General features: G+C 34.7%; 5 protein-coding genes across 5 annotated transcripts; 4 read left to right on the top strand and 1 right to left on the bottom strand.

The window, feature by feature from the left end:
* Positions 1 to 397: 397 nt before the first annotated feature.
* On the bottom strand, positions 398 to 4891 carry Sirt7 (sirtuin 7). Its single transcript, XM_077433864.1, has 6 exons — positions 4703 to 4891; positions 3441 to 3656; positions 3266 to 3363; positions 3046 to 3193; positions 2834 to 2977; positions 398 to 2753 (listed from the first exon to the last, which is right to left on the bottom strand). Exons 1-6 carry the CDS (start codon positions 4778 to 4780, stop codon positions 504 to 506), a joined length of 2934 nt encoding a protein of 977 aa, XP_077289990.1. The 5' UTR covers positions 4781 to 4891; the 3' UTR covers positions 398 to 503.
* Positions 4892 to 7841: 2950 nt separating this feature from the next.
* Positions 7842 to 10503, top strand: LOC143913880 (histone-arginine methyltransferase METTL23). Its single transcript, XM_077433923.1, has 3 exons — positions 7842 to 8077; positions 8286 to 8415; positions 8862 to 10503. Exons 1-3 carry the CDS (start codon positions 7982 to 7984, stop codon positions 9314 to 9316), a joined length of 681 nt encoding a protein of 226 aa, XP_077290049.1. The 5' UTR covers positions 7842 to 7981; the 3' UTR covers positions 9317 to 10503.
* LOC143913879 (acyl-CoA-binding domain-containing protein 6-like) lies at positions 8870 to 10499 on the top strand. Its single transcript, XM_077433922.1, has one exon. It carries the CDS (start codon positions 9662 to 9664, stop codon positions 10448 to 10450), a length of 789 nt encoding a protein of 262 aa, XP_077290048.1. The 5' UTR covers positions 8870 to 9661; the 3' UTR covers positions 10451 to 10499.
* A 520-nt stretch (positions 10504 to 11023) lies between the features above and the next one.
* On the top strand, positions 11024 to 12923 carry LOC143912639 (uncharacterized). The gene is made up of 3 exons (XM_077431935.1): positions 11024 to 11321; positions 11390 to 11818; positions 11894 to 12923. Exons 1-3 carry the CDS (start codon positions 11024 to 11026, stop codon positions 12847 to 12849), a joined length of 1683 nt encoding a protein of 560 aa, XP_077288061.1. The 3' UTR covers positions 12850 to 12923.
* Positions 12924 to 15452: 2529 nt separating this feature from the next.
* On the top strand, positions 15453 to 21863 carry nst (phosphoglucomutase 3-like protein nst). The gene is made up of 12 exons (XM_077432719.1): positions 15453 to 15677; positions 18633 to 18703; positions 18914 to 19046; positions 19127 to 19222; positions 19304 to 19458; positions 19533 to 19735; positions 19817 to 19941; positions 20007 to 20166; positions 20257 to 20414; positions 20482 to 20674; positions 20783 to 20953; positions 21102 to 21863. The coding sequence occupies exons 1-12, from the start codon at positions 15574 to 15576 to the stop codon at positions 21186 to 21188; spliced, it is 1656 nt and encodes a 551-aa protein (XP_077288845.1). The 5' UTR covers positions 15453 to 15573; the 3' UTR covers positions 21189 to 21863.
* The last annotated feature ends 3773 nt before the right edge of the window (positions 21864 to 25636 follow it).

The following is a 25636-nucleotide window of genomic DNA, read 5'->3' on the forward strand; positions in this document are numbered from 1 at the left end:
TAGCATACCGCTCCCTCGCTGTGTGATCGCGCCCTAATTCGTTTTGAAATTTTGCCATTTTGCGCAGTTTGGTCAACGTTAGATATTTAAATCAATTCCACCAATAGGATGGTGAAAAATAATCCTAATAGACACGTTCAAAAATGCAAATATTTTAGTTATCTTTACGTTTAGTTGTCAGTAGCGTTATATGTTTGAGACGTTCCACCACCCTCTAGTTTTGTCAGACATTAATTGTTTAAACGCCTATAATTTTCAAATTTTGTTATACCCCTAGCGACGCCACTGCATAAATGTTTGTATGGGAAAAATGATGAAAGGAATGAATATGAGTAACCAAGGATATGAATACATATATAATAAAATAGGTTTTTAGAAAATTTTACAAAAAACATTTGATTAAATAGTTATAATTTTAATTTTCAATAAATTATATAATTGTAATTGCTTGGTATTTAATGACGAGAATATTTAAATACAAAAAACACAAATTACGAAGAGTGTTATCTTTTTCGACGTCTACTTTTTCTAAAACCCTTTCCAAACCACCCGGCTTGTACACTTTCACCTTGTATTTTATCAGTATTTACACTAATTTGAACACAGTTCTTGAGATCATTGTTTAATAAATTATTATCGTTTACTTCGCTTAAGCTTATTACCTCACTATGAACACCTTGAACAGAATCACAGCTAGCATCCGACGATTCCGTCTCACTATCGGACGTGTCCGTGTCTCCGCAACAATCACACATTATTAATTTACCTTTGTGCCACTTTTCGAACCGCTCCTCCGAATTGAACGACGCGTAAAAATTACACACATACGATTTATAATGTTCGAAGCAAAATTTGCAAACGGGTTCCTTCCTCTGGGGCTTAATCTGCTTAAAGCCAAACTTTCTCTTTTTGATTTGTTCATTTTTAAAGATCGGTCCCCTAACTCTATTAATATTCATACTTTTCTCTTTGGACAATAGTTTCTGAGCAAACTTTATGAAGTTAAACGCGTTGAATATATTGGTAAAGTCGTATTCCGTATAGAACGGAATGGGGTTGATAATACTATGCAGACCGGAATACGCGTACTGTAACTCTTTACGATTTACCAAAATTGTGTTTTGAATTATTAACTTGGCGAAATGTTCGCATCTTTTGAAAATGGCGAATGAGCCTTCGCGTGCTTCACTGGGACTTCTTATATTTTTAGAGAAACCGTTTCCTAAATCGCGCTCACTTCCAATTTGAACGCCACTGTTCGTTTTAACGGGCGTATTTTTAGAAAAACTTAAATCTATCGCTATGGTACATTTCGTACTTTCGTTTTGAGACGATACTGCAGCAGGCTTTGAAAATGTTTTGGCAGGTGTATGAGGATTGTATATTTGAAACACTCTCGTTTCAAATGGCGTTTGCAAGTTCGAATGTAAACTAAAATCTAAAGGTTCACTGGTACCGGTCAACGACGACGCTTCATCGCTCTTTAAATTATTCACTAGAGGATACGGGACATTCGAAATACTTTTTTCACGGCGAAAAATACTCTTCTCCGTACAAACACCATTTAAGTCTTTAGATTTATGAATATTTTTAAAATTATATCTCTCAAAGTCAGGTCTAACTATAGAACTATTATTTTCGTCTCTTTGTGACACGTTAAAATCACTGGGAATGGTAGGGAATGAAACTTTTGATAAAATATTATTATTCCGCACATTGTTCGAGTCGTCATAATCTTGTGCATTGTCATTATTTTTATTTATATCAGTGTCTAATATAGGATTTGTTCGTTTGTTGAAACTCGGTATTGACGTTATACCGTTAGAATTTAAATTTGAATACTTATTATAACTATTACCGTTTTTAGAATTTTTGACTAGAAGTATGCAAACATTACAAATCTCCGAATCACTCGTTCTCATTTCAATATGCACTTTTTCGAAATTATCTATGTCATCCTCAACGGAAAGTTCTTCTAAATTATTATTATATTTACAATTATTGTTTATAGATTTATTGCATTCAATATCCATTGGTCCGGTGTTGTACCGATCAGACTTTAAACATTCACTTGAATCTTCAAAATTGGTTTTTATACTATTATCACACACTAAAGAGCTGCCTTTTAACGTGTCTTCATCTTTTATGTAAGACTTTAAACTCAATTCTTCTTCTGCAGATGTACATTTATCCATTGATTGATCTAGAGAAAATTTCGATTCAAAACTTTCAGCGATGCTTGCGTTTATACTCAAATCGACAGGCTTTTCAATATCATTAGGATTCATTTTCATTTTCAATACATTCAATGGACAATCATCATCCGAGTCTTCGCTTTCTGCAGCTTTTTTCTGTACTGGGGTAGCCTTGATCAGCATCGGTTGCGTCGTTGTGTGCAATTCCTTCGGACATAAATAGCTAGTGTGGGCAAATATAGGATCGAGCACCCTGTTGTAATTCGGGGTTTCCAAATCTAAATACTCCATAACCAGCTTCATAACGTTGTCACATTTGCCGTTTATTTTCAAAACAGCCACGTCATCCTTAGGAGTCCATTGCAAATTCACAATAAATATAGCCGGCCTCTTCTTTATCGGCTTATTCATTGCCCACAGCCAGGGATACTTCTTAAGAACCTTCAAGCTGGAACCAAGGCATAGAATTACATCAGCTTTGGCGGCATGAAAAAGAGCTCCAGGCCAATTCAACGGCCATTGCGCCACACCCCTTTCACCAAAGTGGACAATAGAATCCTACAAAAGCAAATAGATAAATCAATACACAAACATTATACATATACATACACATTCATTACAATATTGAAAATACATACCTCGAGTGATTCACCACATATATGACATATTCTGCCCGTTTTGTGATTATATCTAGCAGTTCTTTCCGTCGTATCAAAGAGTCGCCAGTATTGCACGTTCGGTTTGCAAGATTTGCAAATTTCAATGTACATATTTCCATGAACCTAATACAGTACAATGTTAAATATTGATTTATAGATATAAAACGGGAGGTTGAAAGACTAAAAGTAACCTCGGACAGTGCTCTTCTTGGAAGTCCAGAACGTAAATGAAGGCCATCACAATTCTGAGATACTACAAATTTTAAATATCTTTGCGTGTATAATTTCCATAGTGCCATGTGGGTCAAAGTGGGATCAGCTCGCGTCAAATCGTGTTTTCTATTTGAATAAAACAATATAAGGAAACTTTCGACATTGCACATATATCATTTATAATATTATACAATTTACCCAATGTCTTTCCCTTGTTGTAACAACGTCCATATTCCGTTTGGACCTCTATAGTCCGGTATGTCTGCAGCTGTACTGATTCCAGCACCGGTGTAAACCTGAAATTTTGCAAACAAAACAATTTTAAATAGTCAGCTGAGAGTATTTATATAAACCTCAATTGAAAAATACCAACCACCAAATGTTTCGCCTTCTCGATAGCAATAGCGAGCCTCTTGCATTTGCTACGAAGAATGACATTTTCATCTTCAATTTCTTTGCTCCTATCTAATGTTTCTTGTCTTCTTTGAATGCGAAAATTCACTTCGGTAACAACATCTTTCATACCAGCCAGAAATACGACTTCTTCAGAACTTCTAGCAGACTCATTTTTCTTCAATATACTAGAAACCTATAATAAAAAAAAAGATTGTTTTTATAGATATTTTAAAAAGCAAGAACATACATATTTGAACATCGATAATTTCAAGCGAAACTAAAATAAGTATCATATTGTGAAATCCGTATAAGACATTTTTTAAGCATACAAGTGTGTAGACAAAAAAATTAGCACTTATAAATTATGCGAATACACACTAAATCGATTGTGAATTATATTTATATACACATCTATTTGATGGTATAGTTTTTTTTTTGTTTATATAATCAACATTACATGACAAAAATAAAAAATTATTCATGATAACAAAATAGAATGCATTCCAGGGAAATAAGTCTGATGAATTAATTATAAATCAGAAATATTCAATAAAATCAACAATTTTGTGAAATAAATAATCTAAGAGATTTTATTTATTTTAATTTACGTATTCACTTTCAAGGTGTTTTATATGTATTTAGTCAGACATAAAAATCAACAATTTTGTGAAATAAATAATCTAAGAGATTTTATTTATTTTAATTTACGTATTCACTTTCAAGGTGTTTTATATGTATTTAGTCAGACATAAAAATGAAAAAAAATCAATAAAGGAAAATTATGGAATTGGGGTACAAAACCATAGCAATTACATCACAATCATGAAAAATAAAGTTGCGCCAATTTCATCATCATTATATTGTTGACATTAATCGGCGATTTAGTCACGCCTATCTATAGAAAGAACGATTAGAAATGAATGGCATTAAAACGCGTGGCGCCATAATATATTGCATTGTATTTAATATACAATCGCGACAACCGGTTCGGTTCGCCTGGCGATTGCGCAAATTTCGTCAACCGGTTCGGGCGAACCGGTGCGAATTGAAACAATGAAAATCGACTCGAGCCGATGTAACGTTTGCGGTTCTACAAACGATCACTTTCTGGGTTTAGTATGCAAAGCTAATAAATAATTTAATTTTAGAGCGCAGGAATGGAATGGAATGGATGGACGAGGGGGCGAGAGATGTGGGGTGCGAGGGGAGCGGGGGCAGAGGGGGGAGAGGGGGGCCCACCTGTCTGAGGAGCGTCGCCCTGGCGGTGGTGGGGGGAGGCGGGGGGGGCGCGGGGATCCGCCCCGACCGCCGCTGCATGCCTCAACCCATGCGGACCAAAACACTCGCCACTCACACTCAGCCGTGCGACACAACACAAGACACAACACAACGCAACGCGCAGCCACCGGACCGGCCCCAACGCCCATTACTGCCACCCACGCCCACCCTTATTATTATGTGATCCCTTTCATTTTTGTCGTGGGAGCAGTTAAGTAGAATGGGTAGAAGCGCTCTCAGCTTCCAAAAATGTTGCTACAAAAACTCCGTGCAGACGGAGATTTCGGCTGTTTTGCTCACTTGTTTGTTAAGCTCTGTAGCAGTAGGATCTCTTTGAAATAGGCTCTACTAGTGAAATTGTGTGGTAGTATTAGTTCGACAAAGTCCAAAAATCTGTATGTGCACGTGCTAGATGTTCGGACCAGCCTCACTCATTGAAAAACAGGGCCGTACACCGTATTATTTTTTAAAACTAATTATTACTTTATGTACATTGAAGTAGTATGCATAGTGTAAGACAGGGAAGGTATGTTGACCGTTTCCCGGTTTAAAAAAACACGTGTTGTGTAGTTTGAAAGAGGATCGTTTATTTTTGTTCAATTGGTACAATGGTTATTGTATGTACGAAGAGGTTTCTTCGGAGATGTGATCTAGTTGAACTCTAGAGGCTCACTCTGCCGGTGGAGGTTGCTGCGTTGCTTTATAAACGTTATGGAGGATGAACGAATGAGACGACTGGCATGTTAATGCACGTGTTTATTATATGACAGCTGAAGACAGAGTGGGTAGTGGCTCTCCGAACCCAGCCGGGTTGGTCCCCACTCGCAGGAAGACAACCAAACTCGACCATGTCGTATAAGCGAGCCGCCACAACGTTTTGGGTTGAAGTGTGTCGTGTGCACATCTTTTGTTCTTGGTACTCGCTCTGCCCTAGTTATGCTGCGAGCGTGGTTTTATGGGTTCATACGCCTGGACGTAGTTCGTGGTTTTTATGGGTTCAGTGTGTTCTTCCTTTGTTTCCCAGGCACGTGTATAGAAACACGTGTCGACCTTTTGACGAGGCGAGCGTGTGCCATGCGTTAATGACTTTCCTGGATATGTGTCGCAGTGACCTGATGAGATCATTTCAGTTGTACTATATGCCTACAATAGAATTGCTCTCAGCCCCTAAAAATGTTGCCACAAAAAATCCGTGTGCCCGGAGATGTCAGCTGTTTTGTCCAGTTGTTGTAAGGGACGATCACTTCCACGAATTTTTTTTCCTCACTCTTTTGTCTATCTTCTGACTTTCCGTCTCTCTCTTCGATGGCTCGCTTTTAAGCGATACTTTTGTTAGGAATGACTATTCTATACATTATACTTCAATGCGTGGGAGTCGTAGCACGTTTCACCCTCTAATAACGTTCAATTTAATCCTGCAAATAAAGTGACGCAGCGCTTGACATCCGAATCTTTGTCGGAACCGGTGTAAAACCTAAATTAATCTTCACTGAAAAGCTGGTTCGGTGATTACTAGTCAAATGTGAACCAGTAAAGGGATAACCAATCGCTCTAGATCGGTCACATGTCGTCATCCGTCACACTAAAACTGGTCACACCCAAAAATTGGTCACGAGAAAACAGTCACACCCAAAAATTGGTCACGAGAAAACGGTGACGACGTGTGACCGATCTAGAGTGACCGGTTATCCTGTTACCGGTTCACATATGACTAGTATTCCGTTTACCGAAAAGCTCAACTTCCGAGAATGTATTGCAGTGGCGGCTCGTGCATTGGGCTGCATGCTATTTTTGTGGAACCTCCCAATATAGTACATATTCAAGCTATTTTTCTTTTCATTCGATCACAACGAGCTACTACAGCCTGAATAATCTCTGCAGCCCATTTCACGAGCCGCTACTGATGTATTGTAGGATTATAGCCAGTGGTGTCGCCCTAATGGTGTCCATGGGTTTCCGGAAACCCGTTGTTAAAAATCAAAAGTTTCCCGTTATTTAATCTAAAATCGAAAACCCGTTATTTAATCTAAAAATTCATATAATTTTCGTCAAAAATTATACAAATCTTGTAAATTTATACAATTTTTTTTTCAATAAAATTATTTATTTATTAATTATACAAGGCACTATTATATGAGAGTTCATTACATTTTCAAGATTTGTATAATTTTTGACAAGAATTATATGAATTTTTATATTAAATAATGGGTTTCCGGAAACTTTTGATTTGTAACAACGGGTTTCTGGAAACCCATGGAAACCATTAAAAGTCTGTTCATACCTATTCAGCACGACCCGTATCCTGCAGGTGTCATGCAAGTGCAGATAGTATTCTTTGGTACATTATATGGACGTATTCATACTCCATTCGCATTTACGCATTCATGTGCGTCCATATAGAATGTACCAAAGAATACTATCCGCACTTGCAGGACACCTGCCAGATACGGTTCCTACTGGATAGGTATGAACAGACCTTAACCCGTCCTGTAAACCCTTAAAAATAAGAACTCTGTGCACACGGAAGCTGTTTTGTCTCGCAATAACAAGACATTAAGGTCCGGAGCGATATATTGATATTGAAGCGCCGTTCATATATACATAATCGGTCTCCGTGACGAGCCTGAATGTTAAATTACCGAAAACGCAAATATCGGAAGGCAAAGATCGAAAATCGAAAGATCTTAAGTATACATACTCACGTACACACTCGCTTAATTTGCGCGAGCAGGATACAACAGGAACAAGAGGAACAGTCTTTTCCTCCCGTATTAATGTGCGCGCGCAGAATAAGAAGCGTTTACCATGCACCATTTTTTTATGTTTCGACTTTCGATCTTTGCCTTCCGATATTTGCGTTTTCGGTAATTTAACATTCCGGCTCGTCACGTAGACCCATACATAATAGCTCTGAGCCTGGATGTTCGATGAAAGACATTGCCTTTGAGATATTTTTGCTTGGAAAATGTAAGCCTTTCTGGCTTAATTTTTAGGGGAATAAGTTTAGAACCAAAATCAAACCATAATAAATATAAATCATTGATAGTGATGAAGGTCTCTGCTGTAGCAGAATGGAGGCAAAGTCTGAATTCAATCGCGCAGAATAAGAAGATTATGACCTTCTTTGGACGTCGGGCTGGCTCTGTGACAGAATCTTTGTGCACAAAGAGATACGTACAGAAGCAGGAAATGCACCGCTTACGCGATATGTGATGTGGTATATGGCAACATTGTGGCGGCATGAGCGGTGCTGCAGTGTGCACTAACAGCGGCGGTAGACGTTTTGTCTTCAGAGCAGCTTCTTTACCGGATCAGCTCGACCTCATTGTGCCAGAGGTTGATTTTAGTGTCTACTATTACATGTTAACCCTTCCGTATTCATTGCTCACCCCTTCTATGCTTTTACAGCTTAGCCTGACGACTTACGCAATGACATAACCTAAATAACCCGGCACTTATTTCCGACATGTGTTCCTACGCCCTTTTTCGTTTAATTTCCTGTGTAATACATTTAATAGAAATTCACAATAATTTTTACTTCCAGCTCCTGCAGGCCAGTTATTCTTTTTATATTTGGCCGTCTGCTCCGGTTCTAGCCTGGTTTTTGTGGAGTCAACGAAATAGTATTTGTGGAAAACGCATATTGGAGATTGGCTCTGGAACCGCTTTGCCAGGTAGATTTAACGTAATTTTTAAATAACCGTAATTTACTACGTTATCCATATTTCAATATGTGCTAATTTTATTATTATATTTATTATGTATAATCCAATGAAAAAATTAAATTTATCACAACTCCGAACTTTACACATATGTTTTCAGAATACTTGATTATTGCTGAAAAAGTCAACATGGATTATCCTTATTGCGCAGTACTAAGCACTTTAAATGGATTAGAAGTTGTAACCGAGATAATTTTAATCTTATTGTTTATATACTGTAATAAAGAAATTTCGTATAATTGAATTCTAATTGCAGTAATGGTTTTTTTTGGTTTTGAAAATAGCACTTCTGAGTAGTTTATATTTAAGTTAATTATAACTGGAGCACTATTAACTTAGTTGATCCTATGTGAGCCTTAATTTAAGTTTTGTCTAATGATGTATAATTTTGATTTTAGGTATATTAGCTGCTAAGTGTGGAGCTATCGTAACCTTAACGGACAGTTGTACTTTGCCAAAGTCTTTGGCTCATATATCTCACTGTTGCCAAGTCAACGGTCTCACTCCTGGAAAGGATATAGAAGTTGTCGGTCTGAGTTGGGGTCTTTTTCTGAAAGATAATTTTAGGATTGGTCCATTTGATCTTATAATTGGCTCAGATTGTTTTTACGATCCGGCTATTTTTGAAGAGATATTAGTAACCATTGCTTATTTTTTGGAGCGAGATAACGCAAGGTTTTTGTTCACTTATCAGGAAAGAAGTTCTGATTGGACAATCGAAGCTCTGTTGAAAAAGTGGAACTTGAAAGCGAACCTCATCGATTTACTGTCAATCGGTGAAGTTCACGGCATAAATTTCGCAGAGTTGATGGGAGATCATTCCATCCATTTACTAGAAATTGTTCGCGCCTGAAGTTACCAAAGTCAAGATTTCAATGGCAACCCAAGGAGGACGAGCTTTTGGTCGGTTGTTTATTGGTAACCTTCCCTGGACAGTTAGTCATCGCGAATTGTTGGATTATTTTTCTCAATTTGGACACGTCAATTCAGCGAGAGTTGTCTTTGATCGCTCATCAGGCTTGAGTCGAGGCTATGGATTTGTTGAGTTCTCCTCTAAAAACGCACATGATGTTGCTGTTTCAAAAAAGGACCACTCTCTAGAAGGCAACACCATTTCTCTGCAACCCGCCTCAATTTAAATATTCATATGCATTTATGTTTTCATAGTAGTAGAGAAGTATAAATTTCATTTGAAATCATGGCAGAAGCTTTAGATACATATTCTGATTTAGATTTATCAGATTCTGATGGAGAAGGCGATTTGTGTAAATTGAACAAGCAATTCAAAATTGCGGCTGATCATGTGGTAAATTTAGCTTCCACTTTGGATTCTACCAGATTGTTACAAATTTATTCTTTTTATAAACAAGCCAATGAAGGACCCTGTAATACTCGTAGACCAAAGTGGTTTGATATGCAAGCAAAGCAAAAATGGGATGCATGGAATTCCTTAGCAGACATGTCCCCAGACACTGCCAAGGAAAAGTATATTGCCTTAGTTACAGAATGCGACCCAGATTGGAAGTCAAAAATGCAAGAAAAGGGCTCAAGTGGAAAAAATAATTCTCAGAATAATTGGGTAACAGTATCTAGTTTAAATAGCAACCAAACTGAAGAAGAATCCAATGATGCCAATAAAACTATATTCGATTTTTGCAAGGATGGTGATGTTTGGCAGGTACAAACGCTGCTGAAATCTCAACCCGATTTATTAAATTCGTTGGATTCTGATGGCCTTGGTTTGATCCATTGGGCTGCAGATAGAGGAAATTTGGACGTAATTAAAGTGTTGATCGCGTTGGGCTGTGACATTTCTTTGAGAGATCAATGCGGTCAAACGGCTTTACACTACTCGGCCAGTTGTGGCCATTGCGATTGTGTTGAATATATGTTGAGTCAAGGCATTGACAAGGCCATAACAGACGATGATGGTAAAACTGCCGCCGAATTAGCTTGTGATGAAAATGTTTCAAAGTTGCTAGTTTAGTACATTATGTATTTCTTAATAATAAATGAATTTAACCATGCAAATGTATTCATACATATTTGGTTTTATTTCAAATTTCATCCCTTTCACATACACATGCTGCATACTTTAATGATACCCAATTTTTATAACAAAGAAATAAAGTAAAATTACACTATTGCAGTAAGTGATGGTGATAATCCTAATTTAACTATTGAAAACTAGTGGTTTTGTCTGGTTTCGCTCGGTATTTTTAATATAAACCGCTTAAACATGGCTAAAGTAAACATTTTATTAAATTTATTCGAATGGTTTTATTTTATTTAAATTTATTAGAATATTCATTTATTTTGTTATTAAATTGAATGTTACGGATTATACGAACCAAAATTTACATACAAAGTCTCTTTCGAAATTATATATTAGATTTATCAATATTAGAATAAATTTGAAATGAAAAAAAATGAATAATTATTTTCTCTTATATTAAATTTTTTGTTGAAGAAACTACATTTTTTCCAAATCATTAAAAAATTCTTTTAAATACAATCGCTGATGATGGAAAATATAAAGAATCCAAAATCAATTTTGAGCATGGGTAATCCTTTGTTGGAAAGTACACGTTTACGGGCTGATAATAGGGTTCCGGCTATAAGAAATTCATCACTGACAAATCGGCTAAGAACTGAAATGATCTTGGAGCAGGATGAATACTTCATTCCTTGTATCGATCTTCCATCATCACGACAAATCCCTAATGCTACTAAACGCTTTAAAAGAGTGAAATTTCTCAAAGATAAATATTTCGTCACTGCCAATTCATCATCCCGCTCACAGCCTAATTCCATTTTGGACCTTGATAATCTGGACGATGAATTGTTTCAATCAGCAGGTAATTATAAAAAATATACTATTTATATATTTTTTTTATATTTGATGATGTATAATGTTTGTTTTTAGATTATTCATCATTTAGTAAATCGTCGGCGAGATCTCAATTTCGAAAATCCAATAATAGCCTGTTGAGCAATATTTCAAAGCCAGTGTTCGAAAATACTGATAGTTTTTCTATGGGTGATATAAATGTCAAACTATCTACGCGTGATAAAAGTGCTAGCCAATCTATAGGTGATACAAGTTATCGTCGATCAAATAACATATCACGAGAAACTCCCCTTGATTTCACTCACCAAGTCTCCGATCGAAGTGATAGTATAAATTATTTGGACAAGCTTCAAGAATTTGTAAATAAAAAAAAGGAATTGATGAAAAATGTTTCATCTGTCGTTTCTGAAAATATATCTGGTATAGAACCACCTGCACGGATGCTTTTTAATGATAGTGTATTATCAAGCTCTTCAGATGTGATATCAGAACATCCTAACGAACGTTAGATTTTTATTTAAATATATAACTACATTTAAAATAAATTGACAAACTTAATTGCTCAATTTTTTATTGCAGGTTCCATGAGTGTTAAATCAAAAACGTCTTCTTTACAAAATTCAAAATCAAAATATGAAAATGAAATCAAGAAAGAACACGAGGATAACTTAGAATCGTCACCGTTAAAACACTTAAAAATTCCTAAATCAAATAGCTCAGCTATGAAAACACACGAATCATTTATGGATTTAAATAATTTATCATCTACATCTTTAATTTCATCGTCCGGTACTGTTCCGAATCATTATTTTAATAATAATCTCTATTCTGAAAGAATTCAAACATTTTCCAATCGCCATGGCCTCTTAAGCGATATATCAGACATTTCATTATTAGATTCGTCTAGGTCAAGACCAAATAATGTAAGTGCAAGGTATAGTCGTCAAGAAGTTATGAATGATGAAATTTCAAATTTGAAATCAATGGATAGCAATAATATCAACAGACAAACATCTGATGGAAGTAAAAAGTCTTCTTTTGAATCTAAATTTGGAATGTTAGATGATATTTCAAAGATTTCATTGGTGGAATCAGTAAAACATAGTACAATATCTGATAAACACTATTCAATGCCCAAACGGAGTTTAAATTTTTCATCAACAAACCAATATATGATCGATAATGTGTCAGATATTGCTTTAATAGATACTACCGAGGTAGACGACTTTGAATTAACCAATAAAAAAAATGATATCATAATTGTTAAATCTCCCGATGAAGACGAATGGAAGATGAATATAAAGTTTGCAAAACTTGTCAAGAAAGATGACAGTAGAAAAGAAAATGCTGAAATCAATACGGAAAATTATGAAAATATTGATGACACATTCTATGAAACTGATGGTAAAATTTCAAGAGGTGTGCAATTCCCTTCTCGTGCCACAATTGTCCCACTAAATCCTCCAACTAGTTGTCTTCCAAGAAAACGATTTTCATTAATACCTACACAAATTTTCAGAAAAAGAAAACCTTAAACGAAATTCATACATTGTAAATCGAATGGCCCAGTATATATGTTTTTTAATATAATAAAAAGGATTAAAATCGCATTATCAAAATTTTATTTTAGGAATATTTTAAATATGCCTGTGATTAAAAGTGTTAATAACACCCCCTCCCCCCGGTTAAGAACCACTGTTGTGAAGCAATAATTTTCATAAACAGTAATAACATTAATTAAATATTAGACGTGCAAAGGTCATTGGGCGCAATCCGACCCGGTCGCGGACATGAATGAAAATGATATAAAATGAAAGAGTATAAATTCACTTAACATTATATATGGTTATTTTATTTAGAATCCATGGGAGAACAAAGTTTGAACCAAAAATATATTTATTAAAAAAATCGAATACAACTATTAAATATAAGTTGTCGTTCTGTTAAATAGCTACTAAAGCAGCCATACTCAGATTTTTTTTTCTTCCGGGTTTGTTTTGGTTTCTTCTCCACGGGTAGCTGCCCTTCGACGCTTAACAAAACTTTAGTAAGTAAAGGGTTTTGGCGAGTTGATGTACGTCCCGCGTGATGTTGATGTACGTACCCGGCAGGTATACGTTCGCTCCCTCTCTCTCACACGCAGGTATAGGGTTGCGTCTCACTCGTTGCAATATTTTTTCGCTCGTTTTTCAATATTCCCACAACCCACAAGAAAGCGACCCTTACCATGATAAACTAGAGACATTTATCTATATATCCTCACAATTTCATTTCTGTCCACCGTGGGTTTTTCTTTCATACTATTTGCCCATTGACCTTTCATTCGAAAATGCATTACTTTTTTTGACACCTTGAAATTATATTGGCAAACAATTGATTTAAATTATATTATCTAAACCAGTGTTTCACAACCGGTTGTCTGCGGAACACTGACGGTGAATGGATAAGACATTTATTTAATTTTCAACTGAAAAAATCTTTTTTTCATTTATTAAATTTTATCCATCTAAGCAACGCCGGGCAATTCAGCTTGTACTATATAAATATTTTATTATTCCAGCGTTATTTGTCCACAATATATAGTATTTATCCTATTTTCAGTGGTTCGCAAATGTAAAATAAGAGATCTGAATCAGATTTTATAAAACTTTTTAATTAAATCCAAATGAATCTTGATATTGATATAATCCCATTCAGATAGAACTATTTATCTTATCTAGAACGTTTTCTGAGTAATTGAGCTAAATAAAAATCTATTGATCCAACAAAGAACAATGAAATATAATCAAAATTGCATGGCAGTGTTTTCTAATCAATATAAAATTTCTTCGAATTGGTCGATTTCTTTTTACTGGCTATCTTATGAATCATTTTTTATTTATGACTATCTCGAAAGATTAAATCGGTCAAGATAACCGAAAAAAATCTCAACAGCTTCGAGTGATGTCAGCAGATTTTTTTGAGCAGATGACGATACGGCGCAATATTGCTTACGTCGTATTGTCGAGTACTTGCAATATGAATGCATACACGTGCATTCGTAGCTATGCGTCAGAATACAAGTCAGCAAAAATGTTTCGACGTTTATCGAACGAAAAATTATGTATAATCGCGCTGTTGTTGGAAGAAGAAGCTCAAGAAGGCAATAAAAAAGCACGGAGGCGTTTTGATGTGCATCCCATGTTAAAAAATAAAAAAAACCGAAGGAGAGTTTTGGACACTGTATAAGGAGCTTGTGGATGATGGACAAAATTTTTTTAAATATTTCCGTAAAAAATTTAAATATTTGCGCCAAAACCATGTCGAAAGATTGAACAGTTGTCAACTATCACTATCGATAATTGGTCCAAAACAGCAAAGCGGCAGACTCATGGCACGTAATTCGCGTGTATTTTTCCACGATGGCCAAAAAAACGGATACGATACGTTGACGGATGTTGCTGTAAGGTATGAACAGGAAATGTCGGGTACTGCTGTAAGCCTGCCGTGGCGTAAACGTGACGGTTGGTATGAATATACCCATACAAAATGTACCAAAGAATACTTTTCGTACGGCCGGATACCTGCTGAAGTCGGTACGTGCTGACTAGGTATGAACAAACCTTTAAACGCAATTCTCGACTTCACGAATGAAAAATTGCACATCAGATTACGAGTAACCTTTCGATGTGCAATTATTAAAATGGTTATTATTAAAATTGAGTTGGATCTTTCTGGCGAGTTTTAATAATTTAAAAAGGAAAAATTCGTAACTAAAGTACCAGAAGCACAGAACCTATACAGGGTAGGTATGTCGGGACTTCGGGTAGACTTCGCTTAGTATATGTGCGAGCAGTGCGCACGCTTAAGGTACACGTGTCGTTAATCTGTGGTTCAGTCTGTCTGGCGCTTTTCGATCGTTTGCACCGCATCGATTAAAAATTAGCATCAGTTTGATTTCAATTATTTTTTTCTCTTCCCAAAAAAGCCATCAGGGCTTTAGTATTTGGTGTTGTCGCATCACCCTGCGCCACTGGTTGTGTTACGTTGCTTAATTACAGACAGATTAGTGTAATTATTCAAAATTGTACAAGTGTGGGTTGTTTTCCAGAGTTGGTAACGTTCGTTATGCGTGTGGAATAGTGGGGTTGGTAGCGCCGCTTCCCCCGTATGACGTGAGAATTGAGAGGTGGAGGCCGCAGCGTTGAGGCTGAGTAGAGGTAGAAGTGGTGGCGGTGGATTTCGATTGTTGTGGTGGCGCGAGTATAAAACCAGTGGCCATGGGAGGCCGCTTCAGACCCGTCTACGCCTTCGCCCGAGAGATGCATCCGAGAGCCAGCAACGCCCCCACCTTGCCGTACGGCACGGCCGGATTCCGCACCAAGTGAGACACCGACACCGACACCGACACCGATACCGATACCGATTACTCACCATCATATCCGCCACACCCCCCCGCCAACATAACCTCCAAACCCTTCCCTTTCGCCTGTCCCCAAGTTTCTCCCCTCCTATGCGAACATTGACCACGTGTGCTCGATCGAAAGTTGTTCCCACGAATGTGAACGACCTTGCTCCGTTTATGTATTAAATGTCAGTGAAAGTAGTCCGTTCGAATGTCAACAGGAACGAGTACGTGATAACACGTACGCGGACATTTGTAGCTCGTATGAGAATCTAATTGGAAAATATGTTCATGAATAAATATCGCTTTCAGTTTTGTTTTTTTGTCGCTGTGGAAACTTTGGACTGCTTTTGCTATCGAGTACGATATGCATTTTTATTAATATGAAGTTAATGCTATCGTTGTCAAGAGTTTTATAGTAGGTAATGTGTTGCGATTGAATGATTGAAACGTATTATAACTAAAAGTAAAATTGTGATTTTTACTTTGAATGACATTTAATGTGTTCATTTAACCCTTTGAGTGCTGACGTCTTTTCTGTTGAAAGCCAACAAGGCTGAAAATTTCACCAACTTTTTCAACTAGAATTATTTAGAAATACTATATAAAGAGGACTGTACACCCGAAACCTTAATTTTGTTGCCGTTCCTTTCTTCGATATACATATATATATTGAGTGAATGCGACAATATATATCAATATGGTTACCTGATAACTCGTTCACAGATTTTCCGTAAACCGAAGATGCGCTCCAGGCATTACGTATACGGCCATCTCTTTCTCACTCCATCTGTTCACCAAGATCTCGTTTACTATGCCATTACGTATGCAGCCATATCTTTCACAGACCGTTTGTTCACCAATAACAGACGGTCTGTGAAAGAGATGGCTGCATACGTAATGGCATAGTAAACGAGATCTTGGTGAACAGACGGGGTGAGAAAGAGATGGCCGTATACGTAATGCCTGGAGTACATCCTCGGTTTACGGAAAATCTGTGAACGAGCTGTCGTGTCACCATATCAATATATATATTGAGTGAATGCGACAGTTGCGCTTCGACCAGTATTTTAAATCGACGAAATCAAGGTTTCGTATTCTCAGATTTTCTCCTCCGAAACTGGACCAATTTTTAAAAAAATTTCATCATCTGTATAAGAAAGATATTTTCTATGCAACCGTGCGCGTATTTTTCTTAAAATCGACCGTTAAATAAGCATGCTGGACTCTTTTCGTGGGTGTAAAAAGAGGCGATTTTATAGATGTTTGGCGGCTCCTAGCTCCTATAAAAAATAACTAATCAAAAAAATAAAACGATAGATGCATCCCAATGGTGGATATCCATAAAATATTAAAAAAATATTTATCTAGTGCCATAATTGAAGAAGGGAGAAGTGTAATACGTTTGTATGGACAAGGCGCTGGTGTCCACTCGTCTTAAGCAGGTATAACTATTGTAGCCAATCCAAAAAAACCCTAGATAACTACCGCTGAGGATTTAGAGTTTTGTTAAGGTGTGTTTAGACTCTATTATATCTTGCAACAATATAAAATAAGCAAAAGAAGTCTGTTAATGAATGTATTTTTCCAAAACTACATAGTTCCATCTTCTTCATTATTGTTAAAATGTAATGCTCATAATCTAAATTCCAAGTCACAATCTAAAATACTCTGCAGCTAGGGATTTCTATCGGGAAATTCTGCTATGGTTATAAATTCAGAAATTCTGGTGTAAACCAGTCTTTATAAACGTTGACAAATGAATGACACGGATTACACGACCCATGTTCAATGCATTTTTTTTTCAATGCTACCTGGAAAGGCTTATTTGGTAGTATTCTTGTTTATCTTTTACATACTCAAAAAACAACGCCTATTGGCGTATTTCAGGCTCATGGCCTTGTTGGCAAACCCCCGATCAGCTTTGGTCAGTATTCAAAGGGTTAATGTGTTCATTTAATGCATTTTCAGTTAAATTAAAGAAATAAGAAACAGTTCAATACAAGAGTACCAAGTTTCACCAATTCTCATTAGTTGAAATCTTCGTTTCTGTACTTGTTATCAATTTTGAATAAGATGTATGTAATGAAATAAAAAATTCTAGGATAATAATTTTATTTAAAATAACTAATTTGCATTTAATAAGCATTGAATTTAAATTTGAGATATTTTAAAACATAGAGATATTGGAAAACGTTTCTGAAAAGATGATTCCAGTACCGAGCCAATGAGACTGGCATAGAAACGGAGAGTTCATTTAACGAGAATTGACGTTTTGTATGTACATATAATAAAATAAAGTCAATATTGATATTGTTGCGTAGGGGTGGGTGGAGGATCCAAGTAAAAGGCCAACAGTCGTCTCACAGCATTTATTGATGATTAAGGAGATACACGCACTGGCAGTGCTAAGTCCAGAATGACATGATATCGCCTTATAAGGGATAGATCTCTCAGGACATCTTTGACGTCTAACTTGTTTACCCATTGTTATGGTCACGTACGAATATGTCTTCCCCCGACATTCGCTCCCACGGTACAGGTCAATTCTGCGAAAGGACCAATACCAGCCAACTCGGTCGCCATTGTTTAGCCTACATGCACTTAGCTTGTCGCTAATCCTTAAAACCACTTACACCGGTCACACGGTCTTTCAGGACGCTACCCGGCCTAATCCGATCGCAATTACTCAGCGGCTCTTTTTAGTATACGTAACAATATGTAATGTTTACTCATTGATAATAAGATTCAAGGTTTTGAATTTCAATTCAGTTTGAAGAAAAGAACTCGTCAATTAGAGAGGATATGACAAATAGAAAGCGAAAGTGATTAAAGGAACACAAAATAATTACAATTGAAATGCATTTTCTTTCAAATATAATTAGATTTTCATTCTGTATACAATATTTATCAATGCTGTTTGCTTATTTTTAGGGCACTTCACCTGGAACATGTAGCATATCGCATGGGTTTATTGGCCGTTTTGAGATCGAGAGTTAAGAATGGTCGGTAACTTTGTTTGAAAACACTCTTATCTTTGTTTGCATGAAACATTTTCATAATATTAATGGCTTTGTCTGTAGTCCTAGATATAACCGATAATGTTTTATCAGCATATATGTAACGCGCTTTAGAATAGTTCAAGTTTAAGTTATTACAAGTTTGTTCAAATAAAAAATAAATAAACTGAACTGATTTCGTATGATTACTTTTAGGAGCAACAATAGGATTAATGATCACCGCTTCCCATAATCTTGAACCGGACAACGGTGTCAAATTAATTGACCCCCATGGAGAAATGTTCGATATGAGTTGGGAACCGTTGGCCACGAAGCTCGCTAACGTTAGGTTAATATCACAATACCTGCTTTAAAACGTACTTTATGTTATTGTTTGCATAAATGTATTTTTTTTTATTATTATTGCAGCGATACTGATTTATCGTCGGTCGTGGAAGAAATAGTAGATATGCACAACATTGATATGAGACTGAAAGCATCTGTTTTTATCGGAATGGACACGAGGTATTTTCAAATATACTAATAAAGCATGTTTCCTTGGTGATGTGAAACTTTGTATATGATTTTTGTATTTCTGTGGAATAGATATACGAGTCCGGTTTTATGCACGGCTGCGACTAATGGTGTGTTGGCTATACAGGGTACACCGACTGAATATGGTATCGTTACAACGCCGATGTTGCATTTCTTCGTACGGTGTAGAAATACAAGCAATGAATATGGAATCCCATCAGAAGAAGGTCTACTATTTTTTTCAAGTCAAAAATAAGACTTAAAATGTTTTATTTAAATCTTATATTTATTCTATTGATAGGTTATTACTTGAAGTTGGTCAATGCGTTCAAAAAGCTTAGAGGTCCAAATCCTACAAACTCTTCGTATAAACCTTTATTGTATTTGGACGGTGCCAATGGAGTCGGTGGCAAAAAAATGAACGTTTTGAAGAAGAAATTGGATGGACTTTTGGATGTTTCGATATTCAATATGGGTGGAAATGGAGGAAAACTCAATCTTAATGTGATTATTTCATTTTGATTTCTACGTGCTGTTATATAAATTCTTAAATATTGTATAAATTGTGTGCTGTATTGTTTCTAGTGTGGTGCAGATTTTGTTAAAGTTCAGCAGAAGCCTCCCGTCGGAGTTCCAGTTGAATTGAATCAAAGGGTGGCTTCTTTAGACGGAGATGCAGATCGAATTGTCTATTATTATCTTGATAATAGGTACTTGTTTGACATCGTATAAATTTGATTTGTAATCAAATGTCTTTATTATGCCAAATTTTCAGTGAGACTTTCCATCTTTTGGACGGAGATCGTATAGCTACATTGTTGGCTGGATATCTGATGTCGCTTATAAAGAAATGCCAATTAACAGACTTGAAGCTTGGTCTTGTACAAACAGCGTATGCAAATGGAGCTTCCACGGAATATATATCGGACAAATTGGTACAAAATGAATCACGTTTCTTTAGATTGAAAATGTTTAAAATTTGGAATGTTTGTACATATAATCGAAATATGATTATACATTTCTAGTGTGTTCCTGTAGCTTGTGTCAAAACTGGTGTAAAATACTTGCACCATGAAGCATTGAAGTTTGATATTGGTGTATATTTTGAAGCTAATGGTCATGGAACAATAATTTACAGCGATAAAGCAAAGGCTTCTATAAAAGCAGCTTCCACCGATGATGGGTATGATTTGAAACTGAATGTTCGGCTTATTTATAATGAATCGACTTTTATTTTATGCTATTTTTAGTTTGAATAACGATCAGCGAGATGCTGCTTCAAAAATGTTAGCTATGATTGATCTTACCAATGAAACTGTGGGTGATGCTTTGTCAGATATGTTCCTCGTTGAAACAGTGCTACAGCACAACGGATGGGATGTTCATCAGTGGATGCAGGCCTATGAAGATTTACCGTGCCGTCAATTGAAAGTTAGCGTAGAGGTAATGAGAAATAAAAAAAATTATAACTTATTTCAATGATATATTAAAATCGCAGAAAAATAATGTATATATAAATTATATAAAAAGAACTTTTAATTGTCTTTTCAGGATAGAAATGTTATTACTACCAAAGATGCTGAACGAAAGTGTGTAAAACCAGATGGATTACAAGAGAAAATTGATTCGTTGGTTTCAAAGTATCCTAAAGGAAGAGCTTTTGTTCGACCGTCTGGTACTGAAGATATTGTCAGAGTTTATGCTGAGTCTACGACTAAAGAGGTAAAGAATATAATATTGCTATCCTGACGAATTTTCAAGTACATATGTATATGGAAATAATACAGTATTCTTATACATATCTTCATATATAACATGTATGAATACATATACGACTTGTTAAGTAATGTAGTATTATTAAACTTTTCAGGATACAGATCGTTTAGCAGCTGAGGTTGCGTGTGCGGTTTATGAGTTAGCAAACGGAGTCGGCGATGCTCCCACTGTACCGCAATGATGTTTTTCTATCGACACTCAGTAGTCCCAAAGTTGCTACATAATAACTTTACAATAATTTTTATTTAACAAAATTACACATTACGTCATAAAGATTTTATCCAAATTTATTAAAAGTGATTTTTTTATTATAAAATTATATTTTTAAGTAGGCAAATTGCACAAAAATTTTGTGTGATATTTTAATTACTCAAAAATATTTGCTCTTATTTTATCTAATTGATATTTATTAGTAGTTGATCGATAATTTGCTCATTTTTTTTTATATTTTTAAATTAAATTTTATGACGAACTACATACATACTTAAAGCCATTTACATACTTAATTTTCTATCTACTTTAATTTTTATTCTTTAATTCTTGATTTTATAATCGAAATTAAATTTTACGTTTAAAACGACTAACTTTTAACTATTAGTCTAGTTTGATAATGGAATTCAACCGAGTTTATTTTTAATATAATTTCGTAATAATTAAATAAAAACTTGCATTTTATTAAATTTTATGCACGACGCCAAATATTTTATATTACCATTTTTTTTAATTAAATAATATTTACATAATATTTTATATTGTACCTGACAGTGTCAGGTTTTTTCATTATTTCGTTTTCAGTTTTCAATATCTAATACTTGGATGATATAAAACTGTGACTAAAGTGTTCAATTAGAATCATAAAAAATAGAAGCAATATAATTCGAACATTTATAGTTGCAGTGTTTCATATTAATTGTTATTAAATGAATTCTGTTTTTTAGAAATATTTTATTACAGGGTATTTCAGAAATTATTTTCACTGAAGCTTGTATTATCATATTATAGAATCATATGATTTATAATTTTGAAGCATAAGAATAATTTGCATGTGTAGTAAATTAAATTAATTTATTATATAAGTATGCAGTTTTCAAATTGTAAATTTTTACTGCTTGTCAAATCGCCTTTTTGATATTTTATTTGTGCCTTGACTATTATAGTTAACTCTTCCAATAATGTTTTCTTTCGTTTGACCCACTTGTGAATTTTGAACTGATATATTTTTAGTCTTTTAAGTTTGATCGATGGCTTCTGAAATGCAACACGTTCGAAATCACAATATCAATAAAATTTGTAGTAATTTATGTATGTACATATGTATATGTAAATATAAACGATTAAACTGCAATTCGTGGCATGTAAAATTGCATAGCTCATATATTTTTGTGAGTGATTTCATTGTATAGCAAGTTCAAGTTTCGGTGTGTATTTGGAATATTTAAATTGGAACAATGGTTTTTTTTTCCATTTAAGATGTGAGGTTGTTCTGTTTCTTTTTTATTATTTATGATTTACATCTAACTAGTCAATATAACAACGTAACAATTTCATGTAAGAGAATTAACGCTAGTCTTAAGAATCGCTTATATTTTTCATTCACTTTGCTTAAGCTAAAACACAATTATTTGTGTGACTGTTTTATTGCAGTACATGTGATCGTAAAGTATGTCTTATAGAAAAATTCTAATGTGATTGTGGGTATCACACATTGTAAATTGTAACAGGATGTAGTCATAACAAATCTAGTTGTGATTACGAGTGAAAGCTCTGTGTATATTATATCTATTCAATCTAATTTCCTGTTCTCTATTTATCTTGCCCTATTTTTTTTAGACATACATTTACCAAAGTAAATTTTTGTGTGATTATGCTTTTTGAGATTATCTTTCATTTTCATTCATAGTATTAAATTTTAATTTTAAATATAACCAGTGTCATCGTCGCCTTGAACGTTTTCAAACTCACTGCCTTGTAATATTTCACTGCCGTAATTTTAACCTAAGGTAAGCGTAACTCCGGATTCGTCAATGTTAATGACTCATTCCGTGTGAGTGTTTGATTGATATATTTCGATTATTGAACGTCTCGTGTAAATTAATCATGAACCATGTTCTAAAAAAACAATAATAATAAGCGTGTTGTTTTAATAGTGATAATTGGTTTAGTATAAACTGACCTCAGCCCGGTATTGGCATTTATTGAGTCTGAAAAGGAAACTCTTACAATCCTTGAGCCTTACCCTATTGAATTTGAGACCATTGAATGTTGTATTAGTCAGTCTTATGCACCGTTGGAATTGAGAACCTATTTGTGAGGAATCATCTTGAGATAGCATTCAGATAAACTAGCAAATTTTAATTGATGATTGGCAATTTTAAAATTCATCAATTAAAGGTTCGTTTATACCAGTACAGCTCAAGTAGCAACTGTACGTAAACAACAGCACGAAAGATATTCTTTAGTACATTCTATATGGACACATTCATATGTTCCGTAATATGTATGTATGTGACGTATTCAAAAAAAGCAGTTTCTGACACTATTCATATTATACAGCAGTACATGTCACCAAAACGTATCAAGCAGAACCGGTTTTCTTTGTTCACTGTGGATATGTTCACGCATGACTTGACGTCATAGTGGCGAGTGCACCCGTACTAACGAAAGTCGTGCCGTGTGCATATGAATATTTTTCGGAATCGTCATATTGTGTCAATATTGATTCGACGATACGACGTAAGTAATATTGCGCCGTATCGGCGCGCTTTGTAATGTATATGTAAGCCGATTTTGCCTTCAACTCATCTAAAACGAGTTTGAAAGTGCCGAAAATGGGTGGTGCTGTATAGTATGAATAGAAGTAGTCTTTTCTGGGCATTGAGGTGTCATACTGATTTTAACAGGACAATACTGGTTTTTTGGGTATCTGTCCTGGTAAGTCTTGAGATAAAACCAGTACACTTTTTTATCTAATAGATGGATAAATATATTAAGTCTTCGACGAAAATGGTGTCTCCTACAAAAATATTGGCAAATTAGTCAAATGTTTCATTTATCAGTAATAAATGCACCAGCTGAAGGATTTTTTAGTTTGATGAACAATATATGTATAGTCCAGTGATAAAACAAAGTTGAATCTGATTTGATTCTTTAATCTTGCTTTTCAATAATTGAAGTATTTAGAAATATATTTTTGGAAAAAAATATCCTGGTTCTGAATTTGGAAAAAATGGTCACCTTACTGTGCAGTGCTGTGCCGAGTTGTTGATGTGCAGTGCTGGATTATATGAACGAACCTTTGAAAGTATTGTTAGAGGCTGTTGAATTAAATAATTCAGACTAAATATTAAGGTTTAAAATACAAATAAAAGTTTTATGTGAATTATATGTTCATAGGAAATCTTATCTTTTTGGAAATTATTTCCGCAATTAAAATTTGGTTGCATTTCTTTTTATATGTGTATATTTTTTCTTTTGAGTAGAAGCGTTATGAATTAAAATATAAATTTTGGTCACACCTCAGATTAATGCATTTTTTTGTTGTTGTGAAATTAGGATTTTTTTCTTAAATGATGTATTATTTTTTACATAGAGTAGATGACATGTATGGTGGAATTTGTTTGTTGGCTTGTTGCCATATATGCCGTTTATTCTGTACATATCGTTAATTGAGTGTCGGGTGCTAGTTATATTTTGAACAGTAGATATTGTACGGATGCTATATAGTTATGTGAAATAAATATTTTCGTATAAAATAAGCTTATGACAAAACAAAATTATAAAAAATATAGATATATATAAATTTTTATTCATCCATATCAATTTTAAAAGTTTGGATTCCATGCTTTCGTGCACATCGTTACATGATTACTAGTAATAAATGGTGCTTGAAGCTTTATTTTAGTGAAGGTAGCTCTAGAGAAATGTCTTAAACTGGTAAATTCAAATTTATCAAAAGTTATATTACTAAAAGTCTCTCTCTTTCAATGCATCTTGTTTTGTTCATATAAAACAAAAAATAGATCTCGAGTTGTAAATGCCGAAGTGTTTTTTTTTTATATAGATCAATAAATTTTTATGCGTTTTATTATCTTTTTTTTTATAATACTTGCGTTTTGCGCTTTATTTTATGTAACACGTTAACCTTTTTTTTATTTGACTAATAATATAAGTTTAAAGTTTCGCTGTATGTAATTGTTTCGATTAAAATGTTGTAATTTATATAGAAAATTTCCGAAATGCTATCTTGGCTGAACTGGGATCAACAATTTCACAAAAATTTCTACCTAAATGTAAAATTTTTCAGCAAAGCAATATATTGATAAGCGGGGTTTTCAATAATTTACAATTTACACATAAAAACCCTACAATTAGTCGATGATAATCATTGTGTTAAATATACCTATAGGTATCGGAATTGGTATGCTTTTTTTGTTGTGTAGCTTGTTGATTTGGACTATTGCTAACTGATTTTAATTTGTCACAAACTTGCACATTCAGTATTTGCTTCATTTAGGAGTATCATAGCGACAAGAGAATTTATTACATATGGAGATTTAACAACATTACAATTTTGCACTAGTCCAAATCAACCGAGTAATGTTAATTTTATAGTTTATTCTTAAGTATATA

This window comes from Arctopsyche grandis, chromosome 6 (genome assembly GCF_051622035.1).
Source record: "Arctopsyche grandis isolate Sample6627 chromosome 6, ASM5162203v2, whole genome shotgun sequence".
NCBI classification, from domain to species: domain Eukaryota; kingdom Metazoa; phylum Arthropoda; class Insecta; order Trichoptera; family Hydropsychidae; genus Arctopsyche; species Arctopsyche grandis.